This window comes from Nasonia vitripennis, chromosome 2 (assembly GCF_009193385.2).
Source record: "Nasonia vitripennis strain AsymCx chromosome 2, Nvit_psr_1.1, whole genome shotgun sequence".
In the NCBI taxonomy this organism is placed as follows: Eukaryota; Metazoa; Arthropoda; class Insecta; order Hymenoptera; family Pteromalidae; genus Nasonia; species Nasonia vitripennis.
In genome coordinates, this window is record NC_045758.1 from 14,452,515 (window position 1) to 14,467,115 (window position 14,601).

Consider the following 14,601-nt stretch of genomic DNA (forward strand, 5'->3'; position numbering starts at 1 on the left):
ACAATATTTAAAGAGGGAGGGTTTTGAAAAATCTCATTTCATGATAAATCTAAGACATTGATATTTTCTCAACTGTTCAGTACAGTTACACACATTAAATAATTTTTACAAACTTACTTGTTTGTTCACTTCACAATTAAAAATATGGATCAAAATAAAAAATTAGCTTTTAAAAAATCTTTAGACTCTTTGAATTTCAAAAAGCTTTACGTCTGTATCATACCAAATAGGAGGTTCAATATTCCTCAAATATATAACACCCCACATGTATGTTCTAAACCATGCAGTTGTGCCAGCATTTGCTTGATATCTACGTATAAGAATAGGATGTGGTACAGGCAATAATCCTACAAGTGTTCCATGTTGTAGAAATTTGAGAATTTCACTTTCGTCTGTCAGTCCCCTGAAACGAAAAAAAAAAATTAAAAACTGTACAAACTTCTCAGTTATATTAAAATTTTTAATAATAATAGAATAATAAACGCACTTATCAATGCAAATCTTCTCTACTTGTGGTACAAGAACTTGCAAAAGTCGCATAATAGTCTGTAATGGCAGTTTACTTTTCCATTGGTAAACCCAGTCAGCTGAAGGAACCCACTGATTAATGCTATTCATAGAATTTGAATGTTCAGCAACGCGAAGTCCTCCTTTCTATAAAAATAAATATAAATAATTTATTTGATTATTGGTTTATTTTTAGAGATTTGCTTATGTATTTACAATCTAGACTACGGTTTTCAAAACTGTTTGGAGCAATTCCAACATTAAAAAGACAAATATATGTAAAAAATCGTCGTTATCCCGGTTTCACCACTAAACCACGACTACCTATCCCGAAATCTCTGTAGCCAGGAATATCCGCTCACTTTCACCTTACAGGATTTATTAAGAACTTCTTTTCTGCTTTAAACTAACTAAAAACGTTATTGACACACCGCCGATACTTATGATGAGAGTGAGCTGGTATATCCTCAACAGACTACTCTTCTCTAACTTTGCAGACTTCTGTATTCTCAAGAAAAACAGCGAGTTAAACTTCAAATCTATAATCGACAGATCTTACGATCTTTTACATCAAAATTTTAAACTTTTGTATCGCAAATTTATTTATCGTTTGATTAATGTCGATACCGCACTTTTCTACGCTCTCAAATATATGTATGTATTTTTATAAAAGGGCTACTTCTCGTTAATAATAAAATAAAAATAAAATAAATATTATAAACAATTTCAAAGTAAAGATAATTGAATTTTCTCTATATAGTACAAAGTTGATTGATTTGCTAAATAATTATCCAACTTTTGATTATCAATAAAGTGTCCCTCCAATAACCTTTAGATAATGCAATCAATATAAAATCAAGTTGTACTCACTGGTATGATAGATTCAAGTTTGTTTTCTTCAGTTTGATCATTAGATTCCTCCTCAGCTCCTAAATTGAGTTTACTTACATCCACATCTGAAGCAGGACTTAATGGATGGGCTGACTCTTTTTCTGTCATGTTTTCAATGCCAGGCGTTTCCAGTAATGAAGCCTTAAGTGTGCCAGGCTCCGCAGGTTGAGCTGGATGGGAACCTTCCATGGCAGTTTCATTTACATTTTCAGTAGATCTACTAGATGGCATATGTTTTCTTTGTCTTTTACTAAGAGATTTTGCAATAGTATTACAGTCACTTGGTAAATTAGCCAACGCATGAAATACTTGTCTCTTTCTAATTATTGTATAGACCAAATTACTGTTGCCATCGAATTGATACTATAATAAAATAATTTTTTGGTAGAGAATGCACTTGAAATTTTTTTTGCATGCAATAAAATTTTTGTTAAATTGTACACTTACTTGGATAATATTATTGAATATTTCAAGCAAGAAAAATACTAAATGATGATTTGTTGGAGCAGAAAATAAAAACCATGGCGTGCTAAAAGCTTCTAGTAAATGCAAAAGTTTTGTACTAGCAACCATTGATAATGTTTTCAAATATGGTGAAACGTTGACTAGAATGGTTAGCAAACAATCGAAAAGAGGCTGCAACCTTTGATGACCAGTTGTAATAATTTTATGAAACACTGTGACTAGGAGATCAGCATGTGTTCCTAATAAAATGAAAAAGAAATACAATTAAAATACAATGATTACAAGAGAAAAAATGTATTATTTGTTGATATTAAACGTGTTGGTTACCTGTAAAAACTGGTATATCCATTGGTACTGTAGCTGTATATGGCTTATTTAATCTAACACCGAAATTACGTTCTCCACTAAGAAGAAGGAGAATAAACACTCCAATGTGCATCAAACCAACTCTCGCTAATAAATTAATGCAAATTTAAAAGAGATATGGATGGATTAATCAAACGACCAATTATGCACCCGGGACAAAAATCCATTGCCCAAGGTACACGCAATATTTTTGTAACACATGTATTGATTCCTGCACTTCTTGGTATACAATTTTAAACAGTGGGTAAAAAAATATCTCTATAGAAAGACTCTAAATAGGTTTAAAAAGCGCATAAATCTTGCATGTATTGCAAAAATAAATTTAAACTACTTACATTGATCTGCTCTGGAATCATTTAAATGATATAGTATTGGTACTAATACTTCAAGTACATCAGAACTTTTTAGTACATAATATAAAAATTTCTTATTGTAATCACATAGCTTCCAAAAAAATACGAGCAACTCTTGATGGAAGTGTACTTTCTTTGTTGAATTTGGTAAATAAGTTTGCATCAAAGGATTATTTAATAACCTTGTGATGCCTTTAAGAACAAATTGAAAATCTGCAAATTGATATAATATTATTATTAAAATTATTCTTTATCCTACTTACATCGAAATTATACCATAACCAAAAGAAAGTCTTCGGTCGAGAAAATAGCTACTTTTAGCTCTCTTTCACATGCACTCTATATAGAAAAATTTAGGTGCATGTTTTCGACAAGAAATATCGTGTGCGTTAAGAGCAAAAAGATAATTCTGACTCGCGTCATTGCAACATTCACGCACTTGTGAGTATAGTTCCTTTCTTTTCAACCTTATTATACAACATAATCTACTAATTAAATTGCAACAATTTAAAATACCTTCATCACGATGTATTCGACTTAAATAATTGATAAAGAGATTATCTCCAACAGCCCCTTCTTCCATATTAGCTCCACAACTAGTGTCATGATCTAAAGTTACTATTAAAATTTGTAGTGCTACATCAACCAAAGGTTCCAATGAGTCCGTAAATAACAAATGATTGTATGGTACTCCAAAACCAACTGGATCATATGCGCATACTGTATTTAACAGTGATGTAAACATTGGCAAGGCATGTCTGTTAACAATAAATTTTTCTTAAAAACATTCAAACTTGGATTTATTATGGCCCCTGACGGAAATTTATTTACCAAAAAAAATCTTATAAAAGCTAATAAGTTTTATGATCGATTTATAATATGTAGATTTTGGACTCTAAAAATGGTTAGTAATATTTCATAGATTTTATTAGCTTTTTTTTAGCTTCTATTCAATTTTTGATATATTCTGGCACAAAAATAAATAAATGCGTGACCTCCAAAAAAAGCTAATAACTTCTAACAAGTTTTAAAAAATATTTACATACAATAATTTAGATTTATAGGTATTTATAATTCATATGATATTTTAGTAAGTTTTTCAAATAGCTAATAACTACTATAAAATTTTATAAATTACTTTTAGTTTTGTCTTCTAATATCTTAAAAAAAATTCTTTAATCACTTGGTTTTAATGTTTTGAAAAACACACAATGATACTAATAAAAGCTACTAAACTCTATTAAGATCTAATAGCTGTTATTAGCTATTTTAAGCTTTTTTCTAGGAGATTATTTAACACACTCAAAAAACTATTAAAACCTAATAAAAGTTCAAAAACATTTGTAAAATTAAAAAATATATAAGCAAATCTTTCAAACATTAATAAGTGTTATAAACTATTATTAGAGTCCAAATTCCACTCTCTATAAATGGTTATGAAAATCTAATAAAAGCTAATAAGTTTTATTAACAATTATGTGAATAAAATTATTTCCGCTTGGGACACAACTAGAAAAGTTTTACCTGTTTTCAGAACTAGTTAAATATTGAATCCATTTATTTGGTGCAACTGAAAGATCTGTAGGAGGATTATACATGGTTTCACTAAAGCATGTTAATAAAACTTTGAGTAACTCAGTCCTATTAGAATCCAAAACTGGATGTCTGGGCTGAGATTGAGCAAACCCCACTCCAGCTTCCCAAATGTATTCACAACTATCTATAGATTGTAATTCCTCTGCCTTGTCCTAAAAGAAATTGTACTTAGTGTTTTAAATTCACAGTATTTTTCACAAGCCCTAATTATATTAAGTAATACATACTGGTCCTGATTTCCTATTTGTAACAACAGTAAAATCTGGACAAAACAGTAAATCCTGCAATAAATTTGAATCAGTAATAGTAGATGAATAATACTCTATAAACCAGTTCTATTCAATACATACGCATATTGTATTTAATAAGGAATGTGCAAGAGGTACACTTTCTTCATCCTCTTTTCCTGGTAGACTTGACCAAAAGAAACCTTTCCAATCGGGATCTTCGAAAATATAAGGTAGAAGCCTTGTTAACAACCGACAACAATTTAATACGGTCTGCTGTTCACTTTGTGTTCTGCAACTACTGTCAACTGCTTTAACTAATTTTTCTACTGCTTTGTAACATAATGTAGCAAGGTTTGAGGGGGCTTCTTCTCGTAGAATGCGAATTTCAGAAGCAGGTATCAAGGTAAAAACATCCTGTACACTTGATACATTCTCAGACCAAAATTGATCCCAAAATGCATCATCAGAAGCATCTATCACCTGAAATAAGATTATAATTTTATGGCGACCTACTTTTTTGCTAGCTTATACAGTATTTCTTTATTATAAACGCTATGGATAAAACGTTATCTTTGCACACTTGACAAAATTAGCACCAGTCAAGTTAAATAAAGTCAATGAAATGTTTCGAATGCTTTGACATATTGATATGTCAAAATTTGGGACAATGGAGGTTACTTCGGGACGAATGTTTATCATATTGACCTGTGTTTTGGATGTCAGCTGTACAACAGCTTTCCGAAAATTCAGTTTAGTATCTGCATTTCCCATGTTCTTAACTTGATATTTCAAATTGCACACATTAGAAATTCACTGGAGAAGCATCTGTTCGTATCCAGATTTGTACGTATATACACACGATAACTACAATAAAGTAGATGCCATTTTGAGCATGCTTAAACAGCTGATATTATTGTTATCGTTGACGTTGTCGTCCGCTGGAAGTCCAGTCTACTGGAAGTTTCAACCATACCTACAACCATCAGCCTCGACCCGACCACTCGACGAATCATATTTCGGCACGCGTTTAGTCTCAGTTATAGGTATGTATATAAATTTGTTTACTTATTAATTTTAGGGCTACTAATACATTATTGCTTTCAAATCTCATTTTTATTTTTTTATTTTTTTCAATTTTATCAGTATTATTAAAACTATTAAAATATATTATACCATATGCAAGAGATTTATTACATTTTTTGCATATAAGCATATAATTAATTAATTCGTAGCGTATACGCAATATACGAAATTGTATTGTAAACTGGCCCTAAATTTGTCAGTTGTGAACACGGCCGTATACTTAGCATCGCGACACCTCGTGCGCTGGTCTTGAGTTGGCGTGGATGCTGAATGGGCGTCTCGTGTTATTATGGGAAACAAGATTTTATAACCTCCGACGCGACTAAGGAAAGTTATACGTCTGCATAATTTTAAAGCAAAATCAAAATTTTAAGATCAAATTTCAACAAACATGACGGATGAAAAGATTGCCGAAGTCAGTGGGGATGAAACAGCAGCTGACGAAAAAAACACGGAAAATTTAACATGGAAGGATTTGGTGAGCCGACTTACTGTGCATATTGTCTTGTCGTTGTCACGTGTTTTTTATAAAATTAATTGTTTATTTTTACAGGGAATTGTTGATTCGCTGTGTCAAGCTTGTGAAGATTTAAAATGGAAAGCACCTACAAAAATTCAAAGGGAGGCTATTCCTTTGACAATTCAAGGTAATATCCAATAAGTAAATTTAAAAAATAGCAAGTATATTGTATTCTAATAAAATAATGCATACCAATATTGTCACTTTTCATTTTAGGAAAAGATGTCATAGGACTAGCTGAGACAGGTTCAGGCAAAACTGCTGCCTTTGCCCTTCCAATATTACAAGCTCTTTTGGAAAATCCTCAACGTTATTTTGCACTCATTCTGACACCCACAAGAGAATTAGCTTTTCAAATTTCTGAACAATTTGAGGCTCTTGGTAATTAATTTTTTCATCTTTAAACGTATAAACATTTCAATCAATCAACTAATACTTTTTTGAAATACATGTACGATTTAATATTATTTTTATAGGAGCAAGTATTGGAGTCAAATGTGTTGTTATTGTTGGAGGTATGGATATGATGACTCAATCGTTAATGTTAGCTAAAAAACCACATATCATCATTGCAACCCCAGGTCGATTAGTCGATCATTTAGAAAATACTAAAGGATTCAATTTACGATCATTAAAATTTTTGGTAATACAATATGACTATTCTATTTTATTTTATAAAATAAGTAAAAGTTATAACTATTGGAATAAATTTGTTTATTAGGTTATGGATGAAGCAGATAGAATTTTAAATATGGATTTTGAAGTAGAAGTAGACAAGATTTTGCGAGTAATTCCACGTGAAAGAAGAACACTGTTATTCTCAGCAACTATGACAAAGAAGGTACAAAAATTACAACGTGCGTCTCTTCAAAATCCAGTTAAAGTTGAAGTTTCAACCAAATATCAAACAGTGGAAAAGTTGCAACAATATTATGTATTTATTCCTGTAAAATTTAAGGTATGTGAACAATTTATTTAAAACGTAAATGCATAATAATCAAAATAATAACAATGTTGTGATTTGATAGGATGTTTACTTGGTTCATATTTTAAATGAACTATCTGGAAATAGTTTTATGATCTTCTGTTCCACATGTAACAATACCATGAGAACTGCACTTCTTTTGCGTAGTTTAGGATTCATGGCTGTACCTTTACATGGTCAAATGTCCCAAAATAAAAGAATTGCAGCACTTACCAAATTCAAAGCAAAAAATAGATCAATTTTAATCTCTACAGATGTTGCAAGCAGGTTAGTATATTTAAAGCAGTTTTAATTAATTCAAGACATTCAAGACAATATTATTAATATGCCGTGTATATATTTCCAGAGGTCTTGATATCCCACATGTTGATGTTGTTATTAATTTTGATATACCAACACACAGCAAAGACTATATACATAGAGTTGGGAGAACTGCTAGGGCTGGTCGCTCTGGCATTTCTGTTACATTTGTAACTCAATATGACGTTGAGTTATATCAAAGAATAGAACAGCTGATTGGAAAGCAGCTTCCTATATATAAAACAGAAGAGCAAGAAGTAATGGTGCTTCAAGAAAGAGTAGCAGAGGCTCAGCGTATGGTTAAAATGGTGAGTTTTAAATTCTGTTTCCAATGTTAGTTAATGGTAGCTGCTTTAATATCTATGTACAATATCTGAATTATAATTTTTAGGAAATGAAAGATATAGAAGAAAATAAAAAGTCAGGAAAAAGGAAAAAGCGTTCTGGAGATGGAGATGATGATGATGACACAGAACAATCGATAGGTGTTAGAAAGCGTGTAAAGGGAAAAACTAAGGGTAAAGGAAAGAGAAGTTAAATAAAAATTTTTACATAATTATATCAAGACTATTCAATAATAATCACAAACTCAGATATATATATATATATTTTGCTTGGCAAATTTTATTTATTAGAATTACTTAAGCAGCGAAGCAAAAAATGGTTATTCTAAACGTGTAACTTCTACTTACATACTTCATATCCAAGAATAATTTGTGAAAAGAGTAGCACTCTTGCACGTTGAAACTGCAACGACTTTTATAGTGACTTACATGAGATTTTCACAGAAAAACTGAGACTGTTATAGCAGCATTTTATCAGCATGCTGATTATTTACTGTATTAGTTGAAAAGATTCATTGCTTTTTTCCATTGCATCTTGAAATAGTACCTGAAGTTATTTTAGATAGCTATTTTAAATAATTTTTAACTTTAGTATCATTATTAATCTGATTGTATCATGTTCTTTTATTGTACATAACATATATCACTAGATGACATTCTGGTGTTGTCGTCAAAGGCCATGCAACAGTGAACACTATATCTTTGTGCATGTATGTACATGTTAAATTTTGCTTCTCGAAATCTTTATAAGTATACCAACTATTGGTATCACTGTTAAAACAAGTACTATTCAAAACGTCATGTAAACAGAAAAAAATATGTACAGTCCATCCATTTTGTATTTAAAGCTTTATCTCTACATGCATTCTTCTGACATAGTATGGACCTATTTTATAAAAAAAAAGGTAAAAAAATTCGCATTATCTTGGATACGTTATTAATACATACAATTAAGTACACATATGCACATAAAAAGTACTTAGTATGAAAATCTGTAAAGTAAATTATTTCTATTTTTAAAATTTCAATTTGCAAGTCTTGATGGACGATAGTACGGAATCTGTGAAAGTTGCTTTAACAACATTCTGCGCAAAATCTACTGGATGGAATGTTTCTTTTCAAACTTACAGGTTAAATGCAGAAAGTGATAGAATTGAAACAACTGAGGTTTCATTCAAATGAGAAATAAAATATATTCCATAATATTATTATTCACTATTTCTACACATTCTGTACAGTAATTCATCTTAAGGGTTTTATACCTCAATATACTTTATACAAAAAGGCTACTTATAATCTAACATTAAGACATACCATAGCATGTGCGCCCTCCACCGTATCGTAAGACGATAGGTGGGATGCACGCATGTTTGTACTGGTATTACAGAGTCAGTCGCCAACGAGTATAACTTCTTCCTCTTGTTATCACACACCGCACACTATAAATCGCTAAAGTGTGTCTTCGGTGTCTTTCATATTATCATTTATAGATACAATTTACTGTCCCCGATAAACGCGCTCGATAACTTCATTTCCTTTTGTTCTTTGTCCAAAATCTTTCAGTTTTACTCTTGAAAAAAGAACCTCTAACAATGCAGCCTTACAGATCTGCAATGCATTCAAGTTTTTCATATGTCCGTTATGCATCAGATTTTCTTTGTTCTTTTATATCTCTTTTACCAATAAATAAAAGTATATTTTGCGAAAATATAGAACTGTAAAAAATAATGTCTGTCCTCAAATTTTCAATAATACCGATACAGAAATAGTGCATTTCGGAGACTGAGAATAACAGGATTGAGATTAATTGAGGTCTCGGTCCTCTAAGTACTTGTACTCAAAAGTAAAGCCTTCTTTTTTTCTCTGTCCCCACTTTTCATAGTCAAAATAGATGTAAGTTCCCTAAAAATTCATACCAAGATTAAAAAATTTTCGTTTAAACAAATAATTTCCACTCATTCAAATGCTTTGCTCACCTGTTCATATTCCTCATTGATGACTTTTGGTTCTTCATGCCTTTGAAACCACATCATGTATTTGGTATGGAACCTCCAACTTTGTTTCTTTAAAGCTTTAGCTGCCAAATATTGACCTTTAGAGCCTTCCATGTAGTAAAATATGAAAAACAATGTTTCCGTTGAAAGACGTTGAAAAAACTCCACTGTATCAGAGTGAGGAAGTTGAACCTAAAAAGGATTGACGTAAAATGTCAATTATTTTATGTAAAAAATAATTCACAAACTTTTATTTTAATTGTTTTTACCTGTTGATAATATGGAGGCGTAGGGCAGTTATTCCGAGGCAAATACGGTCTTAATCGTTCCGAGTCGGAAGGATGAGGCATATGATAATATGCTGCTTCCATCATCTGAAACTGGTGCTGATGTTCTTTTTGCAGCGGAACCGGTCCTAGTGGAGCAACGCCAAGTAGCGGTGGAATGTGGGCTTCTGCAGTCGCGTTACTACTATTGTTGATTGAATTATTTGTTTTGGTACTATCAAAGATATTTCTCGTTGCGTCGGTGGGCGGCATTTCCAAACCTGCTCGAACAATTACTTGCTGAGCAATAGATTTTAACGTGGACATGCCATCAGGAAGTTTAGGTATGAGACCATTGGCAGTGGATGGCGCTGGTGAACATGAATTCGCAGGAATTGGCGATGATCGGCTGCTCACTGATGATTGAGGAGATGACGAGGGTAGAACGGGAGTTGTCATTTCTGCGTCATTAGTATAGTTTTGATTTTGATTATGTAAAATATGTGGCGTTTGCGTAGGTGCTGTATTGACATGTGGTGGTGGTTGTTGTTGTTGTTGTTGCTGCTGCTGTTGTTGCTGCTGCTGCAACTGTTGTTGTTGTTGTTGTTGCTGCTGCTGCTGCTGCTGTTGTTGTTGCTGCTGCTGCTGCTGCTGCGTTTGTAAAGGTTGCTGTGGGGGTTGTGGCTGCTGTGGTGGCTGTGGTAATTGTTGCTGTGTTTGCTGTTGTTGTTGTTGTTGTTGTTGCTGCTGCTGCTGCTGTTGCTGTTGTTGCTGCGATATAGTTTGTGGCACATTTGACGTTACGTTTGACGTCGTTAAAGATGTTGAGAGTCCATTTTCACTACTGTGCACTGAAATGGATAAATAAATATTAATTATTAATAAAGCTGTATCTACAGATTTTACCGTGAGCATGAAGGTATATTTTTATTCCTACGTGTTGCTTTATTGGAGGTAGTATGAATGGCTTGAGAATTGCTATGTGACGCAGCTACTGTAGCAAAATTGCCAGCATTAGTAGTAGCAATGTGATTACTCGTAGAGCTAGGCGAGCTATGGCTAGGTGTCATGGGAATGGTCTTGCTTGGAGTGCTGCTTGATAGTAACGTCGTTTTTATACTGGCAGTGCTTCCCGTTGTTGGAATGCTCGCTTGGGAATTGATTAGCGGCCTGACTGCTGTTGGTTTCACAGGCTAAAACAAAATTTAACAATTGATGATTCATGTCAGTATTGGCATATGTGTTTCTTATTTAACATTATTATACCTTTGTTTTTTTATCATTATCTGTAGAACTATCACTTGAATGGTTGTGCATTGTTGAACTTAATGGAGGCGATGGTATAGGCGAAGTACCAGAATTAGTTGATGTTGGTGTTCCACCTGTTTCATTACTGTTATTACTGTCCGTTGTGGCTGATGATGGTATTGTGACACCTGATAATTCCACTTCATCAAGACCTATAATATCATCGTATATATACTCGTTTTCTTCAAAGTCAGGTTCTTGATGTGAATCAATGTAATATTCAACATCATCTTTTATCCTTTTAATCTGTAAAAAAAGCATAAATTTTATATTCCTTATGTATTATCCTCATCCAAATAACTGATTGACACACATTAATCAACTCACAGTATCAACTTCAACGGACATATTATCCAACATGCGTAATAATGTTTCCAACTTTTTAATATGATATCGATGTTTTTCCAGTTTAGCTTTGAGCTCATCCATTCTATCTTGTTTATCCTTGTCCAACTTTTTTTTCTTTCCTGCTAGTAAGGATTCAATTTCTGATTCAAAAGTATCAATCTGGAGATAAACATGTCCAAGTATTAATGAAAGACACAATAAAATTGTAGAACATTAATCAAGTCTATTGTACCTGCAAATTAAGAGTATCTATAGAGTTTGCAAGCCAGTTACTGACTTCCTCCTTTTCTTTTTGTGCAGGATCTAATTTTTGAGCAGCTCCTAAGCCTTCTTTAGAGTAAGCTTTTGTTTTGGTTTCTCGTTCCACAACCTTGAATCTTTCCATTTGCTACAATTTAAATGAACAAAAAGGAAATAATAAACAATTGTCGAGATTAACAATATAAATATGAGATGGTAAATAATCATCACCGTCTCAATAAGTTTTCGGTAATCGAGCAGTGTACTCTTATCCTTGATTTCTCCGGAAGCAATCCAACTTTTGATTTGATCTCGTAACCTCTGAAGCTTCTTGATCTCTTTTTTGAGATCAGCTTCATACTTTTCCTTCTGATTGCTGTTTGTGGCATTATGTACTTTTTGCCAGATATCCTCAAAAGTCTCAACACCTTCTGTTACTTTCTTAAGGCACCTATCGATTTCCCCTGCAAAGAAAGGACATGATATTTGTGGATTAAACAACAAAGAAAAAAAGTCTATTTAATTAATGGGCATAAAGAAAATTTATTACATTGTTTGCAATAGCGAGCTTCAAGCATTGACAGAAAAATTGCAGCGATTTCAATTGGCAAAGTCCATTTATCAGTTGAAGAAGCGCACATAGCATAAAGCATCGAATGAGAGTAAATAAAGGTTATAGCAGTGGATTTGTAGAGAGAGAGAGAGGGAGAGATAGTTAAGAGAATAGTGAAAGAAAAGTACGCGAGAAAGTGAAAAAATGATTAGCAATAGCGGAAAAAGCGTGCATGCAAGCAAGAAAAAGAGTTAACGAGTGAGAATTCGCTTAACCCCCAATCTAAAAATTGAGCAAGGATCTGGCTGAGGGGACATGGATTGGGGGGAAGAGTGAGCCAGCAAAGCCAGGAAAAGGAGAAGCTAGAGGAGAAGAAGACGCTGCTGGGGATGTATAGAGTCGGCGAAGAGGTCCAGGGGAGTCGGCTGTGGGCCGGTAAAAAAACATGAGAGCCCGAGTCAGGCGGAGGCGAGAGAGCAAAGTACGAGAGGGTGCAAGGGCCACAACAAGATTTTCTGGATGTAAACATGCTGGAAAGTGTATCTTCTCACCTTGCAACTTTCTCGTCGCAGCCATGGCTATGTAAACGTATGGTACAATGATTCATGCATAGTCTAGACGTGATGAAAAAGATACGGAGCAATTTTTCGGTAGAAATTGTCGGAGAACTCTATTATTCCCCTGTATAATATGGGAGGCTCGGCCACAAGATGGCTTCCGTTTTCAAATGACAACGACTGACCGTCCCGTCTGAGCGAGTTGCTGCTCTGCACTCTTGGCTTTCCTTCGCAATCTTCGCCGATCTTTAAGCTCTCAAGGCCCGGTCGATCCTTGGCGCTTTGGATCGCAAATCGAACTGCTAGTAAAAATGCACGAACGATGAGACAACGTCAACAAATGATGTATTATATGAAAGACCGAATAAGCCAAGCAGTGTTCTATACATTGGCGCATTCACCGTCTCACCGATTCGCCGTCTACTGTAGCCGTGTAGGTAGGGGTCTAGCGAGCTCCTATCTAATACGTATATGCGCACTTGCCCGCACACCGACACACCTTCAGCGGCTTCAGCTTCCAGCCACAGGCACTCGCGCTCGCGCGAGTCGCGAATCGCGGCTCCGAACACCAACACCAAGATAGCAGCCTCGTCGGCTCTGAACCTAGCCGCTTGCCAGCCCAAGTTCAACAAGCCCCATCGAAAAATACACGCTTGTATAAGTAAGCGAGCGACTTCACGGGCTTGGATTTTGCCAGCGCGAATATATATATATATATACATATATATCGGGCAAATCGCGTCGAATCGCCTACTTCGCGGACGCGGCTCGCCGCTCTGCTTTAGCTTCTGTTCATCGCTCGAAACTTGCTCTTTGTCGCGCACGCGCGTCGCCGCCTTCCATTGATTATATTTTTAGAACGCGCACGCACGGCAAAAAACGCGTGGTTTGCCGAAAAACAAGTACTTATACACATTAAACGATGCGAGCCTTATATACTATACTTAATGCGATGCTGCTGCCGTTGCTTCGATGGTACTTTATCGACCAACGAGTATGCACCAGTCACCACACAATGACACAAGCCTGCGCGCGGTCCAAATAGGCGCGACCACGTGCCTGGCCTTCTTTTTAGCTTGCGTCCACGCGGAGCGACTTCAAAATCCGCTTTTTTTATCATTAGCAAAGCAGTTTGTCGAAAAAGAAACTTTTTCCGTATCCACTTCAAGGAGCGAGACTTTTATTCAACGGTGCTCATAATATACTTCCACTTGAATAAGAGAGATACTCAAAACGTTTATTCGTTAAGTACTCCCCTGGATTCTCTTTCCCCTTTGCTTGTTATAACAAAATCTGCTTCTTTTTCGCAAATTGTACAGAGCTTTATTTACCCAGACCATTTACGCCGCATTTGGCAGAGTCTACAGGTATAATTAGTCATGTATCGTTCCTGATGCAATGATTTGAAATTTCGAAGAAAGAAAAAGAACGTTCTCGCAATTACACAAAAATATGCTAAACGGCAAGTTTGAGTGGAGTTGGAGTGTAAAAAAAAGGAACAACGCGTTTACATACGACTAAAGGGGTATGGAGAACGAGTTATTACAAGTACTTAGTAAAGGTATGGCTGAATAACGGCCGAAGTAGATTGCGGATTGAGTACGGAAAGGACAAAGTGCGGCGCACGCGGATTCGGCATCAGAACGTGATCGGGCATGGGCGTCGCGTAAATAAGTTAAAAGAGAGAAAAAGAGA

At 34.5% G+C, this 14,601-nt stretch overlaps 3 protein-coding genes across 7 annotated transcripts; 1 reads left to right on the forward strand and 2 right to left on the reverse strand.

The window, feature by feature from the left end:
* Positions 1-36: 36 nt before the first annotated feature.
* LOC100117947 (protein HID1) lies at positions 37-5,421 on the reverse strand. The gene is made up of 11 exons (XM_008203894.4): positions 5,114-5,421; positions 4,529-4,888; positions 4,406-4,459; positions 4,107-4,330; positions 3,099-3,340; positions 2,565-2,795; positions 2,191-2,316; positions 1,846-2,102; positions 1,378-1,761; positions 488-654; positions 37-403 (listed from the first exon to the last, which is right to left on the reverse strand). The coding sequence occupies exons 1-11, from the start codon at positions 5,177-5,179 to the stop codon at positions 181-183; spliced, it is 2,334 nt and encodes a 777-aa protein (XP_008202116.1). The 5' UTR covers positions 5,180-5,421; the 3' UTR covers positions 37-180.
* Positions 5,357-7,902, forward strand: LOC100117981 (probable ATP-dependent RNA helicase DDX47). The gene is made up of 9 exons (XM_031923059.2): positions 5,357-5,451; positions 5,692-5,969; positions 6,045-6,138; positions 6,228-6,392; positions 6,488-6,654; positions 6,733-6,969; positions 7,040-7,263; positions 7,343-7,604; positions 7,688-7,902. Exons 2-9 carry the CDS (start codon positions 5,883-5,885, stop codon positions 7,832-7,834), a joined length of 1,383 nt encoding a protein of 460 aa, XP_031778919.1. The 5' UTR covers positions 5,357-5,451; positions 5,692-5,882; the 3' UTR covers positions 7,835-7,902.
* A 572-nt stretch (positions 7,903-8,474) lies between these two features.
* On the reverse strand, positions 8,475-13,674 carry LOC100119332 (CCR4-NOT transcription complex subunit 3). Of its 5 annotated transcripts, none has more exons than XM_031923052.2 (11): positions 13,316-13,525; positions 12,901-13,205; positions 12,347-12,364; positions 12,028-12,260; positions 11,789-11,944; positions 11,536-11,715; positions 11,167-11,454; positions 10,838-11,093; positions 9,904-10,751; positions 9,617-9,826; positions 8,809-9,542 (listed from the first exon to the last, which is right to left on the reverse strand). In XM_031923052.2, exons 2-11 carry the CDS (start codon positions 12,923-12,925, stop codon positions 9,444-9,446), a joined length of 2,313 nt encoding a protein of 770 aa, XP_031778912.1. In that variant the 5' UTR covers positions 12,926-13,205; positions 13,316-13,525; the 3' UTR covers positions 8,809-9,443. The 5 variants fall into 5 exon arrangements, with proteins under 5 accessions (XP_008202121.2, XP_031778912.1, XP_031778911.1 ...); XM_031923051.2 differs by having other exon boundaries at positions 12,901-13,208; XM_031923050.2 differs by having other exon boundaries at positions 12,901-13,208; positions 13,294-13,525.
* Positions 13,675-14,601: the final 927 nt, after the last annotated feature.

What these genes read in the sequence shown, in the direction of transcription:
- LOC100117947 (XM_008203894.4), bottom strand. Translation starts at nt 5,179, where the DNA reads ATGGGAAATGCAGATACTAAACTGAATTTTCGGAAAGCTGTTGTACAG. An exon ending in CCTTATTAAATACAATATGC is followed by an intron (nt 4,460 to 4,528) that starts GTATGTATTGAA and finishes AATTTATTGCAG; the next exon opens with GATTTACTGTTTTGTCCAGA. An exon ending in TATTCAATAATATTATCCAA is followed by an intron (nt 1,762 to 1,845) that starts GTAAGTGTACAA and finishes ATTTTATTATAG; the next exon opens with TATCAATTCGATGGCAACAG.
- LOC100117981 (XM_031923059.2), top strand. Translation starts at nt 5,883, where the DNA reads ATGACGGATGAAAAGATTGCCGAAGTCAGTGGGGATGAAACAGCAGCT. An exon ending in ATTTAACATGGAAGGATTTG is followed by an intron (nt 5,970 to 6,044) that starts GTGAGCCGACTT and finishes TTATTTTTACAG; the next exon opens with GGAATTGTTGATTCGCTGTG. An exon ending in TCTACAGATGTTGCAAGCAG is followed by an intron (nt 7,264 to 7,342) that starts GTTAGTATATTT and finishes ATATATTTCCAG; the next exon opens with AGGTCTTGATATCCCACATG.
- LOC100119332 (XM_008203899.4), bottom strand. Translation starts at nt 12,925, where the DNA reads ATGGCTGCGACGAGAAAGTTGCAAG. An exon ending in TGTCCGTTGAAGTTGATACT is followed by an intron (nt 11,455 to 11,535) that starts GTGAGTTGATTA and finishes CTTTTTTTACAG; the next exon opens with ATTAAAAGGATAAAAGATGA. An exon ending in TCAATGAGGAATATGAACAG is followed by an intron (nt 9,543 to 9,616) that starts GTGAGCAAAGCA and finishes ATGAATTTTTAG; the next exon opens with GGAACTTACATCTATTTTGA.